Source organism: Theropithecus gelada, chromosome 19 (genome assembly GCF_003255815.1).
Source record: "Theropithecus gelada isolate Dixy chromosome 19, Tgel_1.0, whole genome shotgun sequence".
NCBI classification, from domain to species: Eukaryota; Metazoa; Chordata; class Mammalia; order Primates; family Cercopithecidae; genus Theropithecus; species Theropithecus gelada.
In genome coordinates this window covers 12542516-12566023 of record NC_037687.1, presented here as the reverse complement: position 1 = coordinate 12566023, position 23508 = coordinate 12542516, and the positions used below count along the sequence as shown (strand labels likewise).

The following is a 23508-nucleotide window of genomic DNA, read 5'->3' as shown; positions in this document are numbered from 1 at the left end:
CATATATACGTGGTATTGTTATGAATATTCATGTCTTGAGAAAACTGCAATTATTTTTTGCGGGGGCAGAGAAGGTGTGCATGTGTGTGATTAAAAACAACAGGCCGGGCCGGGCGCGGTGGCTCAAGCCTGTAATCCCAGCACTTTGGGAGGCCGAGACGGGCGGATCACGAGGTCAGGAGATCGAGACCACCCTGGCGAACACGGTGAAACCCCGTCTCTACTAAAAAATACAAAAATCTAGCCGGGCGAGGTGGCGGGCGCCTGTGGTCCCAGCTACTCGGGAGGCTGAGGCAGGAGAATGGCGTGAACCCGGGAGGCAGAGCTTGCAGTGAGCCGAGATCGCGCCACTGCACTCCATCCAGTCTGGGAGACAGAGCCAGACTCCGTCTCAAAAAAAAAAAAAAAAAAAAAAAAAAAAAACAACAGGCCGGGCGCGGTGGCTCACGCCTGTAATCCCAGCACTTTGGGAGGCCAAGGCGGGCAGATCACGAGGTCAGATCGAGACCATCCTGGCAACACGGTGAAACCCCATCTCTACTAAAAATACAAAAAAATTAGCCGGGTGTGTTGGCAGGTGCCTGTAGTCCCAGCTACTGGGGAGGCTGAGACAGGAGAATGGTGTGAACCTGGGAGGCGGAGCTTGCAGTGAGCTGAGATCGCACCACTGCACTCCAGCCTGGGTGACAGAGCAAGACTACGTTTCCAAAAAAAACAAAAAACAAAAACAACAACAACATTTGGCCGGGCATGGTGGCTCACACCTGTAATCCCAGCACTTTGGGAGGCTGAAGTGGTCAGATCACTTAAGGTCAGGAGTTTGAGACCAGCCTGGCCAACATGGTGAAACCTCGTTTCCAGTAAAATACGAAAATCAACCAGGTTTGGTGGCTTGCGCCTGTGGTCCCAACTACTTAGCAGGCAGAGGCTCGAAAATCCCTTAAATCTGGGAGGCAGAGGTTGCAGTGAGCCAACATTGCGCCACTCTCACGTGGGAGACAGAGCGAGACTCTGACTCAAAACAAAACACAAATTCTTTTTATTTTGTATATTTTACAACATAAAATATATTATACATTATAAGCAATAACTCCCACTCCTCCACCCCCAACCCCTGGAACTCCTAATCTACTTTCTGCCTCTATGAATTTGACTACTCTAGTTACCTCATATAAGTGGGATCATACAATATTTATCGTTTTGTGACTGGCTTCTTTCACTTAGCCTAATGTCCTCAAGGTTCATCCATGTCACAGCACGTGACAGAATTATTTATTTATTTATTTATTTATTTATTTATTTATTATGAGACAGAGTCTCACTCTGTTGCCCAGACTAGAGAGCAGTGGTGTAATCTCAGTTCACTGCAACCTCTGCCTCCTGGGTTCAAGCAATTCTCCTGCCTCAGCCTTCCGAGTAGCTGGGATTACAGGTGTGCACCACCAGGCCCAGATAATTTTTGTATTTTTAGTAGAGATAGGGTTTCACCATGTTAGCCAGGCTGGTCTCGAACTCCTGACCTCAAGTGATGCCTGCCTCAGCCTCCCAAAGTGCTAGGATTACAGGTGTGAACCACCGCATCCGGGTATATTTACATAAAAAAAATAATAAATACTAGTGGGTGGGTTGTTTGTTTTAGACAGTCTCACTCTGTCACCCAGGCTAGAGTGCAATGGCACGATCTCAGGTCACTGTAACCTCCGCCTCCCTGGTTCAAGCGATTCTCCTGCCTCAGCCTCCTGAGTAGTTGGGATTACAGGCGCCCACCACCATGCCCAGCTAATTTTTGTATTTTTAGTAGAGACGAGGTTTTGCCATGTTGGTCAGGCTGGTCTCCAACTCCTGACCTCAAGTGATCCGCCCACCTCAGCCTCCCAAAGCACTGGGATTACAGGCGGGAGCCACCGAGCCCAGCCTAATAAATGCTAGTTTAAATGTATAAAAGTAAAATTAAAAATACGATTTTTACCCAAAGAACATTGAACACTGCATATATTTGCAACCAGGTGAGCACATACTTATTTATTTATTTATTTATTTATTTATTTATTTATTTATTTATTTTAGATGGAGTTTCGCTCCTGTTACCCAGGCTGGAATGCAATGGCGTGATCTCGGCTCACCGCAACCTCCGTCCCCAGGGTTCAAGCGATTCTCCTGCCTCAGCCTCCTGAGTAGCTGGGACTACAGGCATGGGCCACCACGCCCGGCTAATTTTGTATTTTCAGTAGAGACGGGGTTTCTCCTCTCTTCCCGGGAGGCGGAGGTGACAGTGACCCGAGATCGCGCCATTGCACTCCAGCCTGAGCGGCAGAGCGAGACTCTGTCTCAAAAAAAAAAAAAAAAAAAAAAAAAAAGAGGCTGGTCTCAAACTTGCGACCTCAGGTATTCCGCCCGCCTTCGCCTCCCAGAGTACTGGGATTACAGGCGTGAGCCACCGCGCCCGGCTAAAAATATATATTTTTAAGTGTCAGTGTGCAGAAAGGAGAGGAAAAAAAGTGAAAATAAAAAATGACTAAGTAACTGCTTAACTAAAATTTAAAGCTGTACGTGGAAACGTATAAAATCCACACTACTCCCTTGGCCGCCTTCCCCGGAACTGAGGCAGCAGGGACACCCCTCTCCCTGCCCTGGCCCACACCGGGCCTCGCGCTCAGGCAACGGGCGTGGACAGCCCGGCGGGCCTACAAGGACCCCGCACAGCCAAGATGGCGGCGTCCGTGCGACAGGCACGCAGCCTGCTAGGACTGACGGCGACCCTGGCCCCGGGTTCTCGTGGCTACCGGGCGCGGCCGCCCCCACGCCGCGAGCCGGGACCCTGGTGGCCAGACCCCGAGGACCTCCTGACCCAGCGGTGGCAGCTGGGACCGCGCTACGCGGCTAAGCAGTTCGCGCGTTACGGCGCCGCCTCCGGGGTGGCCCCCGGTTCGTTGTGGCCGTCGCCGGAGCAGCTGCGGGAGCTGGAGGCCGAAGAACGCGAATGGTACCCGAGCCTGGCGACCATGCAGGAGTCGCTGCGGGTGAAGCATCTGGCCGAAGAGCAGAAGCGTCGGGAGAGGTGCGTGCGTGCAGGCAGATGCGCGGGGCTGCCCTCTGTGCCCCGTGGGCGAACTGGTCCCCAAGCCGTGCCTACCCCATCGGGGTCACGTCGTAGCATCTGTATATTGTAGATTTATATATTCGCTCACCTGGCCGCAAAACAAACTCAGAATAACAGTCTATCTAGTCATTCATCAGCAATTTTTTTTTTTTTTTTTTTTTTTGAGACAGTCTTGCTCTGTTGCCCAGGCTGGAGTGCAGTGGCAAGATCTCGGCTCACTGCAACCTCCGCCTCCCGGGTTCAAGCGGTTCTCCCGCCTTAGCCTCCCGTGTAGCTGGGATTACAGGCGTGCACCACCACGCCCGGCTAATTTTTGTAATTTTTAGTAGAGACGGGGTTCCACCGTGTTGGTCAGGTCACTCAGACTCCCAAAGTGCTGGGATTACAGGCGTGAGCCAACGCGTCCGGCCATCATCACCAAGTATTTACCGAGCGCATACCTTGTGCAAGACCCTGTCCCAGGCTGGGCGCGGTGGCTCATGCCTGTAATCCCAGCTATTTGGGAGGCCGAGGCAGGCCCCCAAAGGGCCCTTAATATCAGATGGCGACAGCGGACTATTAGGAAGGTAAAAGAGTGAAGAGTGCGTGCCTGAGGGCGGCTTTGGTTTGGGAAGCCTCAGGCCTCTCTGAAGTGATGTTTAAGCAAAGCCCTGAATAACCAGACTTAGCTATGGGGTAATCTCTTGGGTAAAGAGTTCCTGGTAAAGGGAACAGCTGGGGCAAATGCCCTGAGATAGGATATTGCCTTAAAGAACAGCCAGGAGGTGAGTGTGGCTGGGGAAAAGTTGCTGGCAGGAAGGTGATGGGTCCTGGAACCAAGGGCAGAGGTCGGATACAGAGGCAGGTCTGAAGGACCAGGGGCATCTTTTTTTTTTTTTTTTGAGGCGGAGTTTTGCTCTTGTTGCCCAGGCTGGAGTGCCGTCTCAGCTCACTGCAACCTCCGTCTCCCGGGCTCAAGCGATTCTCCTGCTTCAGCCTCCCGAGTAGCTGGGATTACAGGCATCTGCCACGACGCCCGGCTCATTTTTCGTATTTTTAGTAGAGATGGAGTTTCACCATATTGGCCAGGCTGATCTTGAACTCCTGACCTCAGGTGATCCACCCACCTCGGCCTCCCAAAGCGCTGGGATTATAGGCGTGAGCTACAGTGTCCGACCAGACCAGGGGCATCTCTTATAGATAATGCCACATCCTGGAGGGTGAAGCGGGTAGGTCGAATGTGTTCCTGGTGTTTAACCTTCTTGTTTTCCCAACAGCCTTAAGAGGAAGAAGGGATTGCCCTAATTTTGGAGATGAGGAAACTGAGGCTTGGTGAAGCCATGTGTCTGATCACCCAGGCAGGGAACCGTGGAGCAGGGACTCCTGTTTCTGCCCCTCCTCAGCCAGATGACCGTTATAGGGCTTAATTCTTCACTTTTCGAATCCTTAAATGAGGCTGTCACAAAAAACGAGATCATGTCCTTTGTAGGGACATGACAGGAGCTTGAGACTGTCATCCTTAGCAAACACAGGAACAGAAAACCAAATACAACGTGTTCTCACTCATAAGTGGGAGCTAAATGATGGGAATGCATGGACACACAGAGGGGAACAACACACACTAGGGCTTTTTGGAGGGTGGAGGGAGAGGATCAGGAAAAATGACCTCTGCGTACTAGGTTTAATACCTGGGTGATGAAATAAATCTGTACAAAAAAACCCCCATGGCACAAGTTTACCTGTGTAACAAACCTGCACTTGTACTCCTGAACTTAAAAAAAATGGGGCTGTGACTGGTAGCTACAAACTCAAGGATTGGTGGGAAATGTCTTTCTTGCTTTCACTCCTGTGCCTAGAATTGGGCCTGGCCTCTGTACAGGAGATGCTCAGCAGTGTCTGTGGAATAGAGGTGTGAAATTACCCATGGGAGTGGCACTTGGCTTGCTCATAGGCAGCTCAGTGAAATGTTGATTTGGCTTTGGCACCTGGGGTTTACTGGGGCTTGACACACCCTTGTGATCAAATTCATGCACAAGTAACTTTCTCATCTCTTCCTGTTCTTCACTTGTCAAGGGCTTTTCCTGACAGTTAATCTACAGGGGGAGTTGAGGCAGGCCTGTAGGCAAAGGCCTATGGGTGAGATATAGGTGGGTGGGCTCTGCCCTGGCTGAGTGCCAGTGTCACAGCCCACTCTCCCTCCCCTGCAGGGAGCAGCACATCGCAGAGTGCATGGCCAAGATGCCACAGATGATTGTGAACTGGCGGCAGCAGCAGCGGGAGCGCTGGGAGAAGGCCCAGGCTGACAAGGAGAGGAGGGCCCGACTGCAGGCTGAGGCCCAGGAGCTCCTGGGCTACCAAGTGGACCCAAAGAGTGCCCGCTTCCAGGAGCTGCTCCAGGACCTAGAGAAGAAGGAGCGCAAGCGCCTCAAGGAGGAAAAACAAAGACAGAAGCAGGAGGCGCGAGCTGCTGCACTGGCTGCAGCTGCAGCTCAGGACCCAGCAGCCTCTGGGGCACCCAGCTCCTGAGGCTTTGTCCCTTCCCAATAAAGCCTGCTACTTGGCAGTACCCCTGAAGAGATCTGTGTCCTCTCAAGGTGTGCCTCTCTGGGTCCCCTGGTTCCTCCTTCAATACTTAAGGGCTGGGGAATCCCCCACTTGGCTCTACTCAAAAGGGGACAGGGACTCTAGGCCCTGCTGACTAACTGGAGCTTCAGGGGGAGGAAAAGGGGGGTGCAATGGGCAAATAATGGAGAAGCAGATGGCAGAAGAGAAGGCGGCTTCTGTTTACCAACATTCATCTCCAGTAATTAGCCAATTACAGGGCTGGTGCAGGAGGGGGGAGTATAGCCAAAACAGACTGTGGTGATGATGGTGGGGGCTGGGGAGCAGCAGTCTTTGCAAGGTTGGGCTGGGGTCCACTGCCTGGAAATGGCACACTGAGGGAGGAGACACTGGGAGCCTCAATCTGCAGGGTCTCACAGACTCCTCTCCCCCTTCCCGGCACCCGTCACCATGCCTGCCTGTGCCCAGCCAGCCCCCAAACCCAGACAGGCGGGCACGGGGAGCCCCAGCAGGTACAGACCATAGGGCTGGTTTTTTAAACTTTATTCACTTCAAAACCTTTATCAGAGACACGGTTCTGTTCTGGGGTGGGGGTGGCCTTGACACTGAGCTGATGTTAGCTCTTCTCCAGGCTGGAGGCCAAAGCCAGACTGGGGAGGGGGCCTTGGGCCTTTTAGGGCTTGCCCCAGATGGAAAGATTTGGGCAAAGTTTGGGGCTCCAGCTTCCTCTCATCCTAGAAGATGGGGTGGGGAGGGGTCCTCGGGTTCTTCGGAGGATGGAGAGGCAAGCAGCCGCCTTTCCATCTGGCCGCAGGGAGCTGGGACAGAGGCCAAGAGGGGCCCATCTGTCGCCTCCCAGTCCTGCCAGCTTCTCTGAGCAGGCTGGGCTGGGGAGGAGGATGGGGGGACAGCTGTCTGGCCCGGGTCTTCTCAGACCGAGATGGGAACAGGGGCCACTTTAGGAGGACAGGAAGCTGGACTGTTTGCTTTTTTTTTTTTTTTTTTAAGGTTTTTGATTTTTTTTTCCATTTCTTAAATAAACATGAATATATATATATTTTTCTTTTATAAAACTTTCATGGAGTAGGGGTAGGGTGAGGGCTTGGGTGGCCTGGCTTCCTGGCATCACTCGTCATCAAAGTTCTGACTCAGGAGGAAGTTGGCAGCCAAGTTCTCATTTTTTTCACACGCGAAATAGGCCTGGATGACCAGGCTCTCTGGGAAGCCTAGGGCCTTCAACTGTGGGAAGATGGGTTAAGTGTGAGCAGCAGAGGGTAGGGGTCCTGCCCACCCGCAGTCACCCCTCAGCCAGGCCTCTTACCCTCTCTATAGCTTCCTTCTCCTGCGGCGTCACCTGGATGTAGTTCATCTGCGGGGCCTCCTCTCCTATGGCGCCCACCTCCCCCTCCACATCTGAGATGTCCGCCAGCTCCCCAGGGGGCTCGTTCAGCATCTGGATGAACTGCTCCTGGTGCCGGCTGATTTGCTGCAGGAGAGGGTGGGGAAGGGAAGGTAATTCACAGCCCCTCCTCTCCCCAGGTCATCAGAGCCCTTGCTTTTTCATTCAGTCAGGCAAATATCCAGAGGAGCCTATTCTGGCCAAACACAACATCGCAGTCAACACAAGCCCTGCCCTGGAGGAGCTGATGATGGGCTTTTAAGTGAGCCAAGAAATAGGCCACGCGTGGTGGCTCACACCTGTAATCCTAGCACTTTAAGAGGCAGAGGCAGGTCAAGATCACTGGAGGTCAGGAGTTCGAGACCAGTCTGGCCAACATGGTGAACCCCCCCCCCCCCATCTCTACTAAAAATACAAAAAGTAGCCAGGTGTGGTGGCAGACGCCTGTAATCCCAGCTAGTTGGCAGGCTGAGGCATGAGACTGAACCCAGGAGGCGGAGGCTGCAGTAAGCCACTGAACTCCAGCCTGGGCAACAGAGCAAGACCCTGTCTTGAATAAATAAATAGACAAATAGGCTGGGCGCAGTAGTTCACACCAGTAATCACTTGAGGTGATTTGAGACCAGCCTGGAGTTGGAGACCAGCCTGGCCAACATGGTAAAACCCCATCTCTACTAAAAATACAAAAATCACCTGGGTGTGATAGCACGTGCCTGTAATCCCAGCTACTCAAGACGGCTAAGGCTAAGGTAGGAGAATCACTTGAACCTGGGAGGCAGAGGTTGCAGGGAGCTGAGATAGCGCCACTGCACTCCAGCCTAGGCGACAAAGTCTCAAAAATAGTAAGTAAGTGAGCCAATAAATGAACCAGACAACTGCAGGTGTCTGGCTAGGAAGGAACTGCAGACGAGTGCTGGAGGACGGGCCTGCAGTATAGGGGATGCAGAAGGTTTCCCCCGGGTAAAGCAAAGAGCAAGTGCAAAGGCCCAGGGTGGATGCATCTGGGAAGTCTCAGAAACAGAAGCAAGAACAGAGTGAATGTGGCTGGGCACAGTGCCTCACGCCTGCAATCCCAGTACTTTGGGAGGCTGAGGCAGGCGGATCACCTGAGGTCAGGAGTTTGAGAGCAGCCTGACCAACATGGAGAAACGCCGTCTCTACTAAAAATACAAAATTAGCAGGGCATGGTGGCACATGCCTGTAATCCCAGCTACTCCAGTGGCTGAGGCAGGAGAATCTTTTGAACCGAGGCGGTGGAGGTCGCAGTGAGCCGAGATTGTGCCACTGCACTCCAGCCTGGGCAACAAGAGCAAAACTCCATCTCAAAAACAAACAACAACAAAAAAACAGAGCGAACAAGGAAAGGGGGAGGAAGCAGACAATGACACCAGAGAGGAAGGCCCAAGTCAGACCCATTTTCTAGAGCAGGGGGAAGCCACGATGGTGACAGTTACACGGGAAAAGACGTGGTCTGTGGATCTTTTAGAAAGGTAAACTTGGCTGGGTGTGGTGGCTCACACCTGTAACCTCAATAATTTGGGAGGCAAGGCAGGAGGGACTGTTTGGGCCCAGGAGTTCAAAACCAGCCTGGACAACATAGACTGTGTCTCTATTCCCACCCACCAGCCACCAAACCAAAAAAAGTGAACTCATCTGGGTGTTGGGTTTAGGTATCTGGAAGTTCGTTTGTTCATTTTTGTTTCTGTTTGTTTTTTTTTTTTTGAGACGGAGTCTCGCTCTGCTGCCCAGGCTGGAGTGCAGTGGCGCGATCTCGGCTCACAGCAAGCACCGCCTACCAGGTTCACGGTGTTCTCCTGCCTCAGCCTCTCCAATAGCTGGGACTACAGGCGCCCACCACCACGCCCGGCTAATTTTTTGTATTTTTAGTAGAGACGGGGTTTTACCATGTTAGCCAGAATGGTCTCAATCTCCTGACCTCGTGATCCGCCCGCCTCGGCCTCCCAAAGTGCTGGGATTACAGGCGTGAGCCACTGTGCCCGGCCTTTGTTTCTGTTCTTTTTGAGACAGTCTCACTCTGTCACCCAGGCTGGAGTGCAGTGGGGCAATCTCAGTTTACTGGAATTTCTGCCTCCTGGGTTCAAGCAAGTCTCATGCCTCCGCCTCCCGAGTAGCTGGGACTACAGTGGCCTGCCACCATGCTCAGTTACTTTTTGTACTTATAGTAGAGACAGGTTTTTGCCATGTTGACCAGGCTGATCTAAAACTCCTGACCAAGTAGTCCGCCTGCCTTAGTCTCCCAAACTGCTGGGATTACAGGCACGAGCCACTGTGCCCTGCCTGGGTATCTGGAAGCTCTCCTGCAACTCTACTATTGTCTACATCTGACCATTTTCGCATCAAAGCAGAAAGTGCTTTTCAGTTATCTGCCTCATGATGGAAAGTGGACTGCGGGACTGTGCAGTGGCAGAGGCCCAGGAAGAGGCTGCCAGGGAGCTGGAGTGCAGGAGGCGCTGAGTGGGAAGAGCAGACAGGACGAGGGATGGACCCCAGCAGGTCCCCAGGGCCTGGGGCTGAAGCAACCCCAGGCTAGTCCTTGCAGAGATTGGGGAGGACTGAGGAGGTCTGTTCTAAGTCTTAGAAGTCTAGTCTAGAGAGCACTTTGATGGAGAGATTAAGCCAGCCATGGAGTGTGGCATTCAGAGAGGCCTGGGCTGGCTACATAGATGTGGGAGTTCCCATACAGACTGAAGGCCCCAGGACATTATGAGGGAGGGCTGAGTGCAGATGAAGAACAGGACCGAGCAGGAGGAGCCGGCAAAGGACTGAGAAGTGAGGAGAATGGGCAGACAGCAGGGTCCTGAGCCAAGACCGGTAGGCACTTCACCAAGGACCCAGAGGAACCTGCTTGCAGCCGGGGGGGTCACTCCCCCACTCTTCCTGTGAACCTTCAAGGGCAAGGTGGAGCCTCACTGAGCAGAGTCATCCCAGAGCCAACTAGGGCACAGCTGTCCTGGGTGATGTCATGCCACCTTACAGACATTTACGCAGCACCATCTGTATGTGGAGCCAGAGCCAGAGCCCCAGCCCAGGACCCTGAGGCAGCAGGCAGACACACACATTACCAGTTGTATGACCCTGGGAATGACAGGCTGCTCTAAGCTTCTGGTGTCTTCTTCTGTGGGAGGTGATGTTGACAGCACCCACATCTCACAAGATGGTTGGGAAGACTGAGAAACCGTGGGGATCAACAGGTCACAGGAAGCATGGGGGCGTGGGGGAAGCATGTGCTTAGTCCTGCTTTCCAGGCCTAGAACAATTCCTACGTGTTATGGACTCTGGTGCCCACAGGGAACAAAAATGGTGGCTGCCATGGCTCCCTCTGCCCTTGGGATCACACCTGCAAAAGCTGAGGGTTCTCCTGGCCCAGCTGCTGGAGCAGAGCGGGCAGCAGCGCAGGGTTCTGCTGAATCACCTGCCGCATGTTCTGGAACTGGGGCTGGTCCCGCAGGAACTCCAGGGGGTTCTCTCCTGCTGATAGTAGGAAGGGGTGCAGTCAGACACCATGCTGGGCTCCTAGGAGCACTGCGGGGTGGAGTGTGATGTGAGTCAGGTACCTGGAGGGCAGATGCAGCGCGTGCACACCCACCTGCTTCCGTGGCCGGCTGCTCGGATACCTGGCTCTCCTGGACAGAACCGTGTTCCGGCTCGGGGCTCCCAGGAATTCCCTGTCAGGGGTCCTGTTTAGTTCTAATGCACAGACCTCCTGCTGCCACCCTCCTCCATGCCCTGGCTGGACACAGATGAGGCCTCGGCCCTGCCCTCCAGAGGCCCACCCACCACTCACATCCAGCCTCCTGTGGGAAGCCTTTAGTGGCTAGAATCACTACCCAAAGGCTCTTCAGGGCAGGTTTCGCCTTCCCAACCGCCCATCAGGGCAGTGAGGCCCGTATACACCCTCAAGGCCTTCCCAGGAGGCAGCAGCCACCTCACCGTGAGCAGATACTCCACGGCTCGGTGGGGGTTGTTGTAGCTGGCTCTCAGGGCGGCCACGACCCGCTCCCGCTCATAGCCCATGGACATGATCTCCGTCAGCATCGTCTCATACTCAGAGCCCGTCACTGTGGAGGGAGCAGAAAAGCCTGGGTCACCAGGAAGAGGAAAGGGCAGCTCCCAGGCCCTCCCGCACCCAGACAAGGCCCAGCTGATGGCTGGGGCACCCAGTCGCCTCTGCCCTGGGGACCACCCACCCACCTAGCGTGGAGGCCGCGTCTTCCTCTCGCCCGCTGCTACCTGAAGAGGGAACAGAGCTGCAAATTCAAGAGAGAGAAATCGGACCCTGGCTTCTGGCGGCTTGCCCTCCCTCCAGGTGTGTGGGCCACTTATGTGGACACTGGAATGTGCTAGGAAGACAGGGCCCAAGCTGGGACTGCTGCCCCGCCTTACCCTGACACAGACTCTGGGGACGTCGTAGGGGCGGATTCCTCTGATGGGCTCTTGTCCTCTCTGGCGGCAGGCTGGGGATGGGACATGCCTGAGGTGGGGGCAGGCGGGAAGGATGTAGAGGACTCTGGGGCAGCTGTGGGTGAGGCCTCTGGGGGTGCTGAGGTACCCTGGCCGGCTTTGGTCTGCGACAGCAAGAAAAAGGGAGCTGGCATCAGCAACCCTATCAGACCCAACAACCCGCTCCGCTGTGGCCCCGCCCTGTTCATGGCTAATCTCTCCTGGGCACACAGGCTCTTTGCCAGCTCCCTTGCTCGTCCCTCCCAGCCAGCACACGTCACCCACCTTGGTCACCATGACGACCACAAAGTTCTTCTCATCGATGCGATAGTCCCTGATAGGGACATCATCGCTCAAGATCTTGCCGGCATAGATGAGTTTCTGTCCAGCCACGGGGAAAGCATCACGACCCTTCTCAGCTTCTATCTTCTCCTTTAGCACCTTCACCTAGAAGAAGTAGTACAGACAGTCACTGGAGACCCCAAGATTCTCTCTTCTAGTTTAGGACGGAGAAGCTGCAAGCCCTGATGGCAGAGAGGCAAGCATGCTGGAATTTTTAAGCTTTCTCAGCATCTAAAGCATGCTAGATAAGAATTCATTCAATCATCACGCCATTCAACACAGTATTCATTTATACTAAACACCTATTACGTGCCAGGTGCTGTTTTAGACATGGAGGCCACAGCACAGAACATAACACAAGTCCCTGCTCTCACTGAGAGAATACTAATGTGAAGAAAATGTTAATTTCAGGTGGTATAAAGTATGATAACAGAATAAAGGGGACAGTCCCCCACTCTACACTGTATCTTGGACAATAACAGTGACTAATAGTTCACAGTGATATTTCTTTTTTAAAAGACAGGATCTCACTGTTGCCCACACTGGATTGAAGTGACACGACCACAGCTCACTGTAGCCTCAAACTCCTGGGCTCAAGTGGTACTCTCACCCAGCCTCGGGAGTAGCTAGGACTAAAGGTGCACACCACCACACCAGGCTAATTTTTAAAAAATTTATTTTTGTAGATAAGAGTCTCCTTATGTTAGGCTGGCTGGTCTCAAACTTCTGGCCTCAAGCAATCCTCCTGCCTACGCCTCCCAAATCATTAGGATTACAGAGGCATGAGGCACCATGCCTGGCCAATAGTGCTACTGTAAGTGTGTATGTGGCATACCTTTTAAGCTTCCTATGAAATACATTTAATTGGCCTCCTTTTATTTATTTATTTTTGTTTCTTCTTTTTGTAGAGAATGGGGTCTCACTGTGTTGCCAGGGTGATCTTGAATTCCCAGGCTCAAGCGCTCCTCTTGCCTCTGCCTCCCTAAGTGCTGGGATTACAGGCGGAAGCCAGCAGGCGACAGGTTCATTTGATATTTTGAGAAAACGGAGGCACAGAGAGGTTAACTTGCCCAAAGCCAAACCGTTGAGCTGATCAAAAAATGTGTGTTTCCTTTTCTACAAAAAGTGGACTTCAATGTCTCCCTCACTGTGCAAAAAGTGCCAAGTACCCAACAGTCATTATGTTTGAATTAGGTTCTAATTCTATTTTCGACTAAAAAGGCAGCATAATATTTGTATAGTGGACGCTCACACGAGGCAGAACCGAATGTGAATCCCAGCTCTGACATTACATGTGTGACTGTGACAAAGTTCCTTAACCCCAAGGTTTCCACATCTGTAAAATGGTCAGAGGTCCCCAATGACAAGCCCGTTCTGCAGAGCAGTAAAACAACACTAAAACACTCGATGACTGATAAAAAATAAACGCCCAACAAACACGGACCACCAAAATTATAAAGACTGAGATCCCTTTATTATCATTAACATCGTTGTTGTCGTCACTACTCGTTATCTCCTGGTCATTACTCCTAGATTCCACCACCAGTGTCCCCAGGAGAAGCCTGCAAAGCTGAGAACGTGGAGCCCAGTCCTGGAGAGCTTCGCCTGCCCAGGCCTCCGAGCCTGTGACTCCCGCGCCCCGCGAGAGCGCTGATATTGGAGCCGGGACCTGGCCAGAGGCCCGGGGGTGGGGCCTCGCCCGGAGACCGGCCCAAGAGCGCCGCCCGATCCGCTGGGGACTGGGCTAAAGACCATCGGGGGGTCCAGGAAAGTCGGGCAGGTCGGGGGTCTGGACAGGGCCGACCCGCGCCGTCCTCCCTGCCCCTCCCGTTGGGATCCTAGTCTCCCCCCCCCCCCCCCCCCCCATCCCCGGCACCCGTCACTCCCGCCCCCGGGCTCTGGCCTGGCCCGCACCGTCTCGTCAGGCTCCATGCGGATCTTGAAGGTCTGCTGCTGCAGCGTTTTGAGCGTGATGGTGACGGCCATGGCGGGGCCCGAGCGACGCGGCGGCCCCTGGATCCTCACACAACATGCAACTCACGCCGCCGCCATCTTAGCGCCCAGGCGCGCCGCGCCGCGCTCCGACCACTTCCGGGGCAGGCGATGCGCGCGCTGACCACCGGCGCACGTGACCTGTGCGCACCCTCCTTGGCCTTTATGGGCATGCGCACGAGCGCGGTGTCGAGCGAGGCATGCGCAGACTAAACTCCGCGTTGTGGGCGTGGGCGGGGAAGGGGCTTCTCATTCTGCCAGCACACGAGATGTCCAAAGTGACGCCATGCCCGTTAGCGGTGACGTCACGGGAGTGCAATGGCGCGATCTCGGCTCGCTGCAACCTCTGCCTCCCGGGTTCGTGCAGTTCTCCTGCCTCAGCCTCCCGAGTAGCTGGGATTACAGGGAACCCCCACCATGCCCTGATAATTTTTGTATTCTTAATAGAGTCAGGGTTTCACCATGTTGGCCAGGCTGGTTTCCACCTCCTGACCTCAGGTGATCCGCCCGCCTCGGCCTGGCAAAGTGCTGGGATTACAGGCAGGAGCCACTGCACCTGGCCCCGAGTTTTATTCTGGCAGATAGGGCAAAGTGGAAGTTACTCAAGACTAGAAATACCTGAAAGGCCACCAAGCAGAGGAAAAAAAACTTACATTGGTAGCAGGGGCAAGGTGCCATTTTGTAGCCTCATTCATTCTTTAGGGATCCGGATTTTTGGAATGAACCTACTATTTTAATTCCTGGGTCTCCCGCCAGGAGTACTTTGTTGTACTATCCCCAATCTGACCCCAAAAGTATTTAAAGATGTTAACTTTCAAAGCCTCACGACATTAAAAACAGAATTCTCCCTTGGATCTGCCAGTCCTAGAGGCATCCCAGAGGGGTTGGGCTGAGCCACAGGACCCCAAAGGAATAGAAGCATGAAGAAGGCCAGTTTAAGAGGCAGGGTGAACCAGATTAAGCCATTGTAGGCCAGCCTGGGCAACAGAGCAACAGTCTATCTTAAAAATAAAACCAATAAGGCCGGGCGCGGTGGCTCAAGCCTGTAATCCCAGCACTTTGGGAGGCCGAGACGGGCGGATCACGAGGTCAGGAGATCGAGACCATCCTGGCTAACATGGTGAAACCCCGTCTCTACTAAAAAATACAAAAAAAAAAACTAGCCGGGCGCGGTGGCGGGCGCCTGTAGTCCCAGCTACTCGGAAGGCTGAGGCAGGAGAATGGCGTGAACCCGGGAGGCGGAGCTTGCAGTGAGCAGAGATCCGGCCACTGCACTCCAGCCTGGGCGGCAGAGCGAGACTCCGTCTCAAAAAAAAAAAAAAAAAAAAAATAAAATAAAATAAAATAAATAAAACCAATAAACAGAACCAAAACTTACCAGTTAGGTTCAAGGATTCAGTAAATGAATATGTGGAGTATTTACGGCAGCAACAGTCATTCCCCCGTTGGTTTTGAGGGTTATGGGGTAAATACGGGTCCCTGGAATCTTGTGGAACAGTCAGTAACCTCTCTAGCAACAGCTGAAAAAGGAGATATACTGGAAACCCTCCCCACCCCCAAAAAGACCACTGCTGGGTTTCCTGAAGTCTGTCTTTCCCCAAAAGGAGACACAGGAGGGAGACACAAAACTTAATTTAATAGAAATTTTGTTTGTAGTTCTTACATTCTCAGTGTGAGCCAATCTGGGACCCACTGCCCCACCCAGAAGTGGCCCAGTTCTGGGGGCAGGGGAGAAAGGGCGGGGTGAAATGAGAAGAGCCCCATTCTTCCTCAGTGCTGGGGGGCTGGAGACACCACCCCCTTCTCCTGCCCCCCTCTGGGCTCCAGGAAGGAGAGCAGATGAAATTTCAGGCCTGCAGCTTCTCCACACCACTGCCCCCCAGGTTGGAGGGGAGCTAAGAGATATGGTGAGAGAAGGGGACAGAGGCAAGAAAAGATGTTGATCAAGAAAGATGAGAACCAGGGGTGAGGGCTGAAGGAGAATCAAAGATAAAACACCAGTTAAAAAAAAAAAAAAAAGGCGGGGGGCGGGGGGGAACAGTGGAGGAGGGGAACAAAACCAAAATCCACCCCAAATCCGAACCAGCCTGGAAAAAAATGAAAGTTCTCGAGTCTCACAGAGACATTATTTGGCGCGGCCAGCTCTGCGGCAGGAGCGCTCAGGCCTCAGTCCAGCCCTGGAGGCAGGCCTCTCTACAGCTCGTCCTTGGCCTGGCCGGGGACATCTTCCTCCTCATCTTCCTCCTTGTCCTCCTCATCCTCCTCATCCTCATCTTTGTCCTCATCGTCCTCCTTGTCCTCTGCCTCCTCCTCCTCTTTGCGCTTCTTGTCTTCTTCCTCCTCCTTAAGCCTCTGCTCCTCGTCCTGTTTGTCCTTCATTTGTTTCTCTGCTGCCTGCAGGCAGACCACACACCTCAGGACCTTGCACCCTGCCTTCCCTGCCCGCCCCCCACATCAGGACCAGGACTCACCTTTGTTACACCCCACGTCTCATTGCCAAACTCCTCGGCGTATGCCTCATCGTTGGTGATAAGGAAGTTGTCAAAGATGGTGCCAGACTTGACCTGCCAGAGGTCCAGGCCCAGCACACCAAAGTTATCATAGGCATAGATACTGGGATCAGGAGAGTACTCGGGATTGTCAATTTCTGGGTGGATCCAAGTGCCCTTGTAATCTGGGTTGTCGATCTGCCGGGGCTTCCACTCACCCTTGTACTCAGGGTTCTGAATCACTGGGGGTTCCCACTCTCCATCCATCTCTTCATCCCAGTCCTCGGGTTTCTTAGCGTCGGGGTCAGGGATATGCTCGGGCTTGTCCCAGTCTCAGGCTTGGAGTCTGTGGGATCATCGATCTTGGCCCGCTCATCCCAGTCTTCAGGTTTTGAAGCATCAGGATCCTTTATCTTCTTGGGTGGCAGGAAGTCCCAATCGTCTTCCAAGGAGCCCGACTCCACCTGGCTGTTGTCAATCTTCACCTCATAAGTGTTGTCTGGCCGCACAATCAGTGTGTACAGGTGTGTAAACTCATCATCCTTGCAACGGATGTCCTTGTTGATCAGCACGTTTTTGCCCTTGTAGTTGAAGATGACGTGAACCTTCTTGGTGCCGGGGCCACAGATATCAGGACCTAGGTGTGAAGCAGATCCAGTTAAGAGTCAGAGACTACCCACCATTTCGAGTTCCTCACCCCTCTTTACAAAAGGAAGACCTGGTTCCTAAACTCGGGTCTGTCAAGGCTGAAAAGAGAAACTCAGACCCTGATTCTGTCCTGAATGGGTTGTGGGTGAAGCCTTAAGTTTAAATTAAAAAAAAAAAAAATCAGTGCTCTAGAACTCAACATCCTCATTTGTAAGATTGGGAAATAACTATACACAATGACACAAATTAATTAACAGCCTAGATCTGCGATCATAACGCAATAAATTGTTGCTGTGACTTAATTCTTTTAGCGCCCCTTCCAAAGAAAATCATAACTATTAAGAAAGTCAATGGGGTCTGGGTCTCCCTCCAACTAATGGGACAGAGGTCAGCACCAGGAAGCAGCCCCTCACCAAACATGATGTTGTATTCTGAGTCTCCGTGCATGTCCGTCTGGTCCAAACTATTAGGAAACAGCTTCACATAACCGCCCCCACAGTCGATGTTCTGCTCATGTTTCACCGTGAACTGCACCACCAGCGTCTGGCCTTTGTTGCTGAAAGGCTCGAAACTGGCCGACAGAGCATAAAAGCGTGCATCCTGGCTTGTCTGCAAACCTGAGACGGGACGGTAGTGTGGTCACCGTTGGGTCCTGACCCGCGAGGACCCTCGATTTAGACGATACAGACGACTCCCCCACTTCCTCCACCTGCCCTGCTCCTAGGGGACTGTCCCGGCTGTGTGTGTGCGGACAAGGACTTCTGCCAGGAAGTCCTCGCGGATCTGAGCACCCACTCCTAGGCTCTTACCTTTATCTTTCTCCTCGTCACCGTAGAACTTGCCGGAACTGAGGACGAATTTGCCAAAATCTGACTTGTGTTTGGATTCGATCCAGCGGGAAGTCCACCCGTCTAAGTGGGGGGTTAGAGAGTTAGGTCAGCGCGGCTCTGCTAATCCCCCCCCACACCAAGCATCTGCGGAGAACCACAAGCTGCTGGGGGCAGGGAAGGAGATTCCCGACTCTCCCCACCCCAACCTCTAGTTGACACGTCGGGTGCCTTCAGCGATCCTCGGGCGAACCCTAACTCCCGCCGCGGGAGGCCGCTATGCCTTCCGCGCTCCCCAGGGACGCAGAAGAGGGATCGCCCGCAGCTCCAGTCGCCGGGGACCACTGTGTAATTACGGGCGACGACGCAGATCCGGGATGGGGGGCCGGCCGCGTCGTCGGGACGGCCTCGAGGTGGGACCAGGCGTTACCTCCGTCCAGAAACTGCTCCTTGAAGTAGACGGCGGGCTCGGCGGCGGCCAAGCCGAGGAGGCCGAGCAGCAGCGGCACGGATAGCAGCATGGCGGGCCGAGGGGGCGGCGGCGCGCGGGCCCTTTAAAACGACCCTCCGGCGGCGGCTCTGCAGTACGGACAGACGCCGCCGCCCGCCTTGCATTTTTATACCCACCCGCCTCTCAAACCAACCTGACCCAGCCCTTGGGCCCGCCCCTAACACTTTATCATTGGCCTGCGCCCACGGCCGTCTCTTTCCATTGGACCTTCGTCGGTTCACTACGTTAGGCTGCGCCTCGGAACGCTGGGTTCCCAGATGGCCGATTTCTATTGGCCTCACCACTGACCAATGATGGTCGACCACGCGTTGTGGGGGACGCCCACTGGTAGGGTGGGGGCCGCGAGCCCCTCAGGCCAGGTCATGTGACCAGACCTGAACCTAAGACCGCCCTTGCCCGTGCGCGTCGTTCCCCATCTGGGCGTTTAAAGAACCCGCGGGAGCGCAGGTGTTTCCACGCGGGATCGGGACCCCGCCTCAGCTTCTCTTCCTCCCGTTCCCTCTAGGTGGAGGGGCTGGGCAAGGCTTTCCTAGCCAGTTCTTATCTTGCATTTGGGAACCAGCACCCCACTGCTGCTCCCCCACCCCCGCCCAGGATAGGAGAGAGCTCATGGGTTGGGGCCCTGGGGCTACGCTGCACCCCGGTGCTACAGCCACGCGGGCCAGTGGGAAGAATGCCAGCCCTCTCCTCATTCTGCCCCTAGGGCCCTGGCAGCCTATCAGACTGCTGCTGTGTGACTGGGGCAAGTCACTTAACCTCTCTGAAGTGACAGACGTTCCTGAGCAGACAGAGGGGGTGACCCTGGCCAGGTGCTACCCAGCAGAAATGCTGTTAACGTTTTTAAAGCTGGCCTGGGACAAGAGGGGAGGAAGACTTAACGATGTGACTGTGACTCCTGGGGTGGGGATAGGGTTATTACCCAGATTGCAGCAGCCCCTTTACTCTCCTCTCAACCGGTAAATGAAGGAGGTCGCTGTCTGTGGTCTCCCACAAACGGCCTGGCTTTTGCAATTAAACGGCTATAGGCGAGAGGGCAGGGGGTTCCGTTTGGGGAGGGAAAAAAGACACAGATGGTAGCGAAGATAAGGTGCTAGGGAGATGGGCAGGACCCCCCCCACTCCACCCCAGTCTGGAGTCTTCTGAAGCCAGAGGCACGTGACTGGCACCAGTACCCTGCCCCCACGCTGTAGAAAGGAGAGCTGGGGGTTTTCCAAACTCTGGGCAAATAAGCCCTGGACCTGGGAACACGGGAGTGGACTGTGGAAGGAGGGAATGAGGGGGATCCAGGAAAGAGGGTGAGGAGGGGGTGCTTCCTGGCTAATGGTTGTGACTCAGAAAAGGGAGGAAGGAAAAAATGAAAAGGAAAACAAAGTGGAGTGGGGGAATGACTTGGCAAGGGTCTTTGGTTAAGAAAAGAAAAAGAAATGGTGGCCGGGCGCGGTGGCTCACGCCTGTAAACCCAGCACTTGGGGAGGCCGAGGCAGGCGGATCATTTGAGGTCATGAGTTCGAGAGCAGCCTGGCCAACAAGGTGAAAACCCGTCTCCACTTAAAAAAAAAAAAAATTAGCTGGGCGTGGTGGTGGGTGCCTGTAATCCCAGTACTCAGGAGGCTGAGGTGGGAGAATCACTTGAAACCTGGGAGCCAGAGATTGCAGTGAGCCGAGATCACACCACTCCAGGCCACCAGCCCAGGTGATAGAGCAAGACTCCATCTTGAAAAAAAAGAGGGGGGAGAATGAATTGGGAAGTTGGGGTTCTACCCCTTCCTCTAGGTAGTATTCAGTATTGCCTAGTCTGGTCCCCTCAATGAGGATCCCGAGGACCATCCCAGGCCTCTGGCTGACCCTTCCTCCTGTTCCTGTGTCAGGCACCTGTGGGCTTGGCACTTCCTACCTGAGATTAGACACTGCCTGTTTTGTTCACTTTGCATCCTCCAGTGTCACCTGCAGCATCTGGCACAGAACAGGATTAAAAACTACTTGCTGCATGACAGAAGAGAGGAAGGAAGGACTTGTAGAAATTAACTAAAAACAGGCTGGGCACAGTGACTCATGCCTATAATCCCAACAGTTTGGCAGGCCAAGATGGGAGGATCACTTGAGGCCAGGAGTTCAAGACCAGCCTGGGCAACATAGCAGGATGCCATCTTTACTAAAAAAAAAATTTTTTTTTTTTTTTGAGACGGAATCTTGCTCTGTCACCTAGACTGGAGTGCAGTGGCATGATCTCGATCTCGGCTCACTACAAGCTCCGCCTCCTGGGTTCACGCCATTCTCCTGCCTCAGCCTCCTGAGTAGTTGGGACTACAGACACCTGCCACCACGCCCAGCTAATTTTGCTTTTGTATTTTTAGTAGAGACAGGGTTTCACCATGTTAGCCAGGATGGTCTCGATCTCCTGACCTCGTGATCCACCCGCCTCGGCCTCCCAAAGTGCTGGGATTACAGGCGTGAGCCACCGCACCCAGCGAAAAAAAGTTTTTTAAATTGCCAGGCATGGTGGCGCCCGCCTGTGTTCCCAGCTACTCAGAAGGCTGAGGCAGGAGGATCACTTGAGACCAGGAGGTTGACGCTGCCGTGAGCGGTGTTCTTGCCACTGCACACTCTAACCTGGGTGACAGAGCAAGACCTGTCTCAAAAATAAATCAAAATAAGCTGGACACGGTAGTTCACACTTGTAATCCTAGCACATTGGGAAACTGAGGCAGGCAGATTGTTTTAGCCCAGCAGTTCAAGACCAGCCTGGGCAACATGGTGGAACCTTGTTCTTACAAAAAAAAATATATACACATTATATATATATGTCAAATATATGAGATACATAAATTGTATATGAGATATATATGTCACATATATATCATGTATTATGATATATATAACAATTAGCTTGACTAGTTATATATATATATAGTTATATATATATACACACACCTGGCACATATATATGTAACTGGCATATATATATGCACATATATATGTAACTGGCATATATATATGTACATATATATATAAAAAAAATTAGCCTGGACTGGTGGCACACACCTGTAGTCCCAGCTACTTGGGAGGCTGAGGTGAGAGGATCACTTGAGCCCAGGAGGTGGAGGCTGCAGTCAGCCAAGATCATGCCACTGCACTACAGCCTGGGCAACAGAGTGAGACCCACTCTCTAAATAAATAAATAAATAATCAACAAAAAATGGGAGGAGAGAAGGGACTTTGAGAAATGTATCCTGAATACAGAACCTCATATAGGGTCAGGACTGGGGGATATGAGTCATCCCATTTTGCAGACTCAAATAATAATTGTGATGTAAAAGGAATAAATGTGTTCTGCTTATAAGAGTGTTTGGGCCGGGCGCGGTGGCTCAAGCCTGTAATCCCAGCACTTTGGGAGGCCGAGATGGGTGGATCACGAGGTCAGGAGATCGAGACCATCCTGGCTAACACGGTGAAACCCCGTCTCTACTAAGAAATACAAAAAACTAGCCGGGCGAGGTGGCGGGTGCCTGTAGTCCCAGCTACTCGGGAGGCTGAGGCAGGAGAATGGCGTAAACCCAGGAGGCGGAGCTTGCAGTGAGCTGAGATCCGGCCACTGCACTCCAGCCTGGGCTACAGAGCGAGACTCCGTCTCAAAAAAAAAAAAAAGAGTGTTTGAATGTGGACCACACTCAATGTAGTAAGCAGTGTGAATATGTGTGGGCATTTAATTCTCACAATAACCTGGGCTCCAATCATCTCCATGTGGGCAAGAAACTGAGGCACAGAAAGATTAAGCCTTCTGGTTGAATGACATAAATGGCAGATCTAGAATTCTTTTTTTTTTTTTTTTTTTTTTTGAGACAGAGCCTTGCTCTGTCACCCAGGCTGGAGTGCAGTGGGGCAATCTCCGCTCACTACAAGCTCCGCCTCCCAGGCTCAAGTGATTCTCCTGCCTCAGCTTCCTGAGTGGCTGGGATTACAGGCATCCCCACCGCACCTGGCTAATTTTTGTATTTTTAGAGGAGATGGGGTTTCGCCATCTTGGTCAAGCTGGTCTTGAACTCCTGACCCAGGTGATTCGTCCACCTCAGCCTCCCAAAGTGCTGGGATTACAGGCATGAGCCACTGCGCCTGGCCTGCAGATCTAGGATTCCAATCTACCTGTGCTGACATAAATCACCACTGCCCACATGTGATTACTGACCATTTGAAACGTGGTTGGTCTGAACTGAGATGTGTTGTACGTGTAAAATACACATCAGATTTTGAAGATTTAGTATGGAAAAAAAAAGTGCTTTTTTTTTTTTTTTTTTTAGACGGAGTGTCGCCTTGTTGTCCAGGCTGGAGTGCAATGACATGATCTCGGCTCACTGCAACCTCTGCCTCCCAAGTTCAAGCGATTCTCCTGCTTCAGCCTCCCAAGTAGCTGAGATTACAGGCATGCACCACCATGCCCTGCTAATTTTGTATTTTAAGTAGAGATAGGGTTTCTCCATGTTAGTCAGGCTGGTCTTGAACTCCCAACCTCAGGTGATCCACCCGCCTCGGCCTCCCAAAGTGCTGGGATTACAGGTGTGAGCCACCGCGCCCAGCCGAGTGCAAAATATTTTATTAGTCATCTTTTTTTTTTCTTAAGAGTCAGGGTCTGGCTGGCTGGGCACGGTGGGTCATGCCTGTAATGCCAGCACTTTGGGAGACCGATGCAGGAGGATAACCTGAGCCTAGGAGTTTGAGACCAGCCTGGACAACATGGCAAAAACCCATCTTTACCAAAAAAAAAAAAAGAGAAAAGAGAAAAAGCTGGGTGTAGTGGCACGCACCTGTAGTTCCAGCTACTCAGGAGCCTAAGGTTGGAGGATCATTAGAGCCTGGGAAGTCAAAGCTGCAGTAAGCCATAATTGCGCCACTGCACTCCAGCATAGGTGACAGAGCAAGACCCTGTCTCAAAAAAGAAAGATGTTTTGCACTATATTTCTATAGGACAGTGCTAATCTAGGCCATGCAGTATTTGCACCGACGTTGCTCTCAGCGCACAGGGGTGGGGGATCTGGAAGGTTTATAATTTATGACTTAATTTCCACCAACTCTCTGTAGAACCTTGGGCAAGTCATACCACCTTGAGCCTCAGTTTTCTCATCTGTGTAATGCGGTTATATCAGTATCTACATCATAAAGTTTTGGGGAGAAATGAAATACTACACGTGAAGTACTTAGTTCTG

At 52.8% G+C, this 23508-nt stretch overlaps 3 protein-coding genes across 7 annotated transcripts; 1 reads left to right on the top strand and 2 right to left on the bottom strand.

Annotated features, from left to right (window-relative positions):
* Positions 1–2673: 2673 nt before the first annotated feature.
* On the top strand, positions 2674–6691 carry GADD45GIP1 (GADD45G interacting protein 1). 2 transcript variants are annotated; one of them, XM_025367296.1, is made up of 2 exons: positions 2674–3058; positions 5287–6691. In XM_025367296.1, exons 1-2 carry the CDS (start codon positions 2709–2711, stop codon positions 5603–5605), a joined length of 669 nt encoding a protein of 222 aa, XP_025223081.1. In that variant the 5' UTR covers positions 2674–2708; the 3' UTR covers positions 5606–6691. The 2 variants fall into 2 exon arrangements, with proteins under 2 accessions (XP_025223081.1, XP_025223082.1); XM_025367297.1 differs by having other exon boundaries at positions 2693–2960; positions 5285–5657.
* Positions 6172–13987, bottom strand: RAD23A (RAD23 homolog A, nucleotide excision repair protein). Of its 4 annotated transcripts, none has more exons than XM_025367294.1 (9): positions 13758–13987; positions 11787–11948; positions 11445–11626; positions 11253–11308; positions 10992–11119; positions 10644–10726; positions 10399–10529; positions 6963–7127; positions 6172–6880 (listed from the first exon to the last, which is right to left on the bottom strand). In XM_025367294.1, the coding sequence occupies exons 1-9, from the start codon at positions 13827–13829 to the stop codon at positions 6825–6827; spliced, it is 1035 nt and encodes a 344-aa protein (XP_025223079.1). In that variant the 5' UTR covers positions 13830–13987; the 3' UTR covers positions 6172–6824. The 4 variants fall into 4 exon arrangements, with proteins under 4 accessions (XP_025223079.1, XP_025223077.1, XP_025223078.1 ...); XM_025367292.1 differs by having other exon boundaries at positions 10399–10532; positions 10648–10726; XM_025367293.1 differs by having other exon boundaries at positions 10648–10726.
* A 1464-nt stretch (positions 13988–15451) lies between these two features.
* CALR (calreticulin) lies at positions 15452–18433 on the bottom strand. Its single transcript, XM_025367291.1, is given in 6 exon segments — positions 15452–16229; positions 16307–16659; positions 16662–16961; positions 17386–17589; positions 17782–17883; positions 18230–18433. Coding segments are annotated over 6 exon segments (1251 nt in total). The 5' UTR covers positions 18321–18433; the 3' UTR covers positions 15452–16028.
* Positions 18434–23508: the final 5075 nt, after the last annotated feature.

What these genes read in the sequence shown, in the direction of transcription:
- GADD45GIP1 (XM_025367296.1), top strand. Translation starts at nt 2,709, where the DNA reads ATGGCGGCGTCCGTGCGACAGGCACGCAGCCTGCTAGGACTGACGGCG. An exon ending in GAGCAGAAGCGTCGGGAGAG is followed by an intron (nt 3,059 to 5,286) that starts GTGCGTGCGTGC and finishes CCTCCCCTGCAG; the next exon opens with GGAGCAGCACATCGCAGAGT.
- RAD23A (XM_025367292.1), bottom strand. Translation starts at nt 13,829, where the DNA reads ATGGCCGTCACCATCACGCTCAAAACGCTGCAGCAGCAGACCTTCAAG. An exon ending in GCATGGAGCCTGACGAGACG is followed by an intron (nt 11,949 to 13,757) that starts GTGCGGGCCAGG and finishes TACTTCTTCTAG; the next exon opens with GTGAAGGTGCTAAAGGAGAA. An exon ending in AGACGCGGCCTCCACGCTAG is followed by an intron (nt 11,120 to 11,252) that starts GTGGGTGGGTGG and finishes CTCCCTCCACAG; the next exon opens with TGACGGGCTCTGAGTATGAG.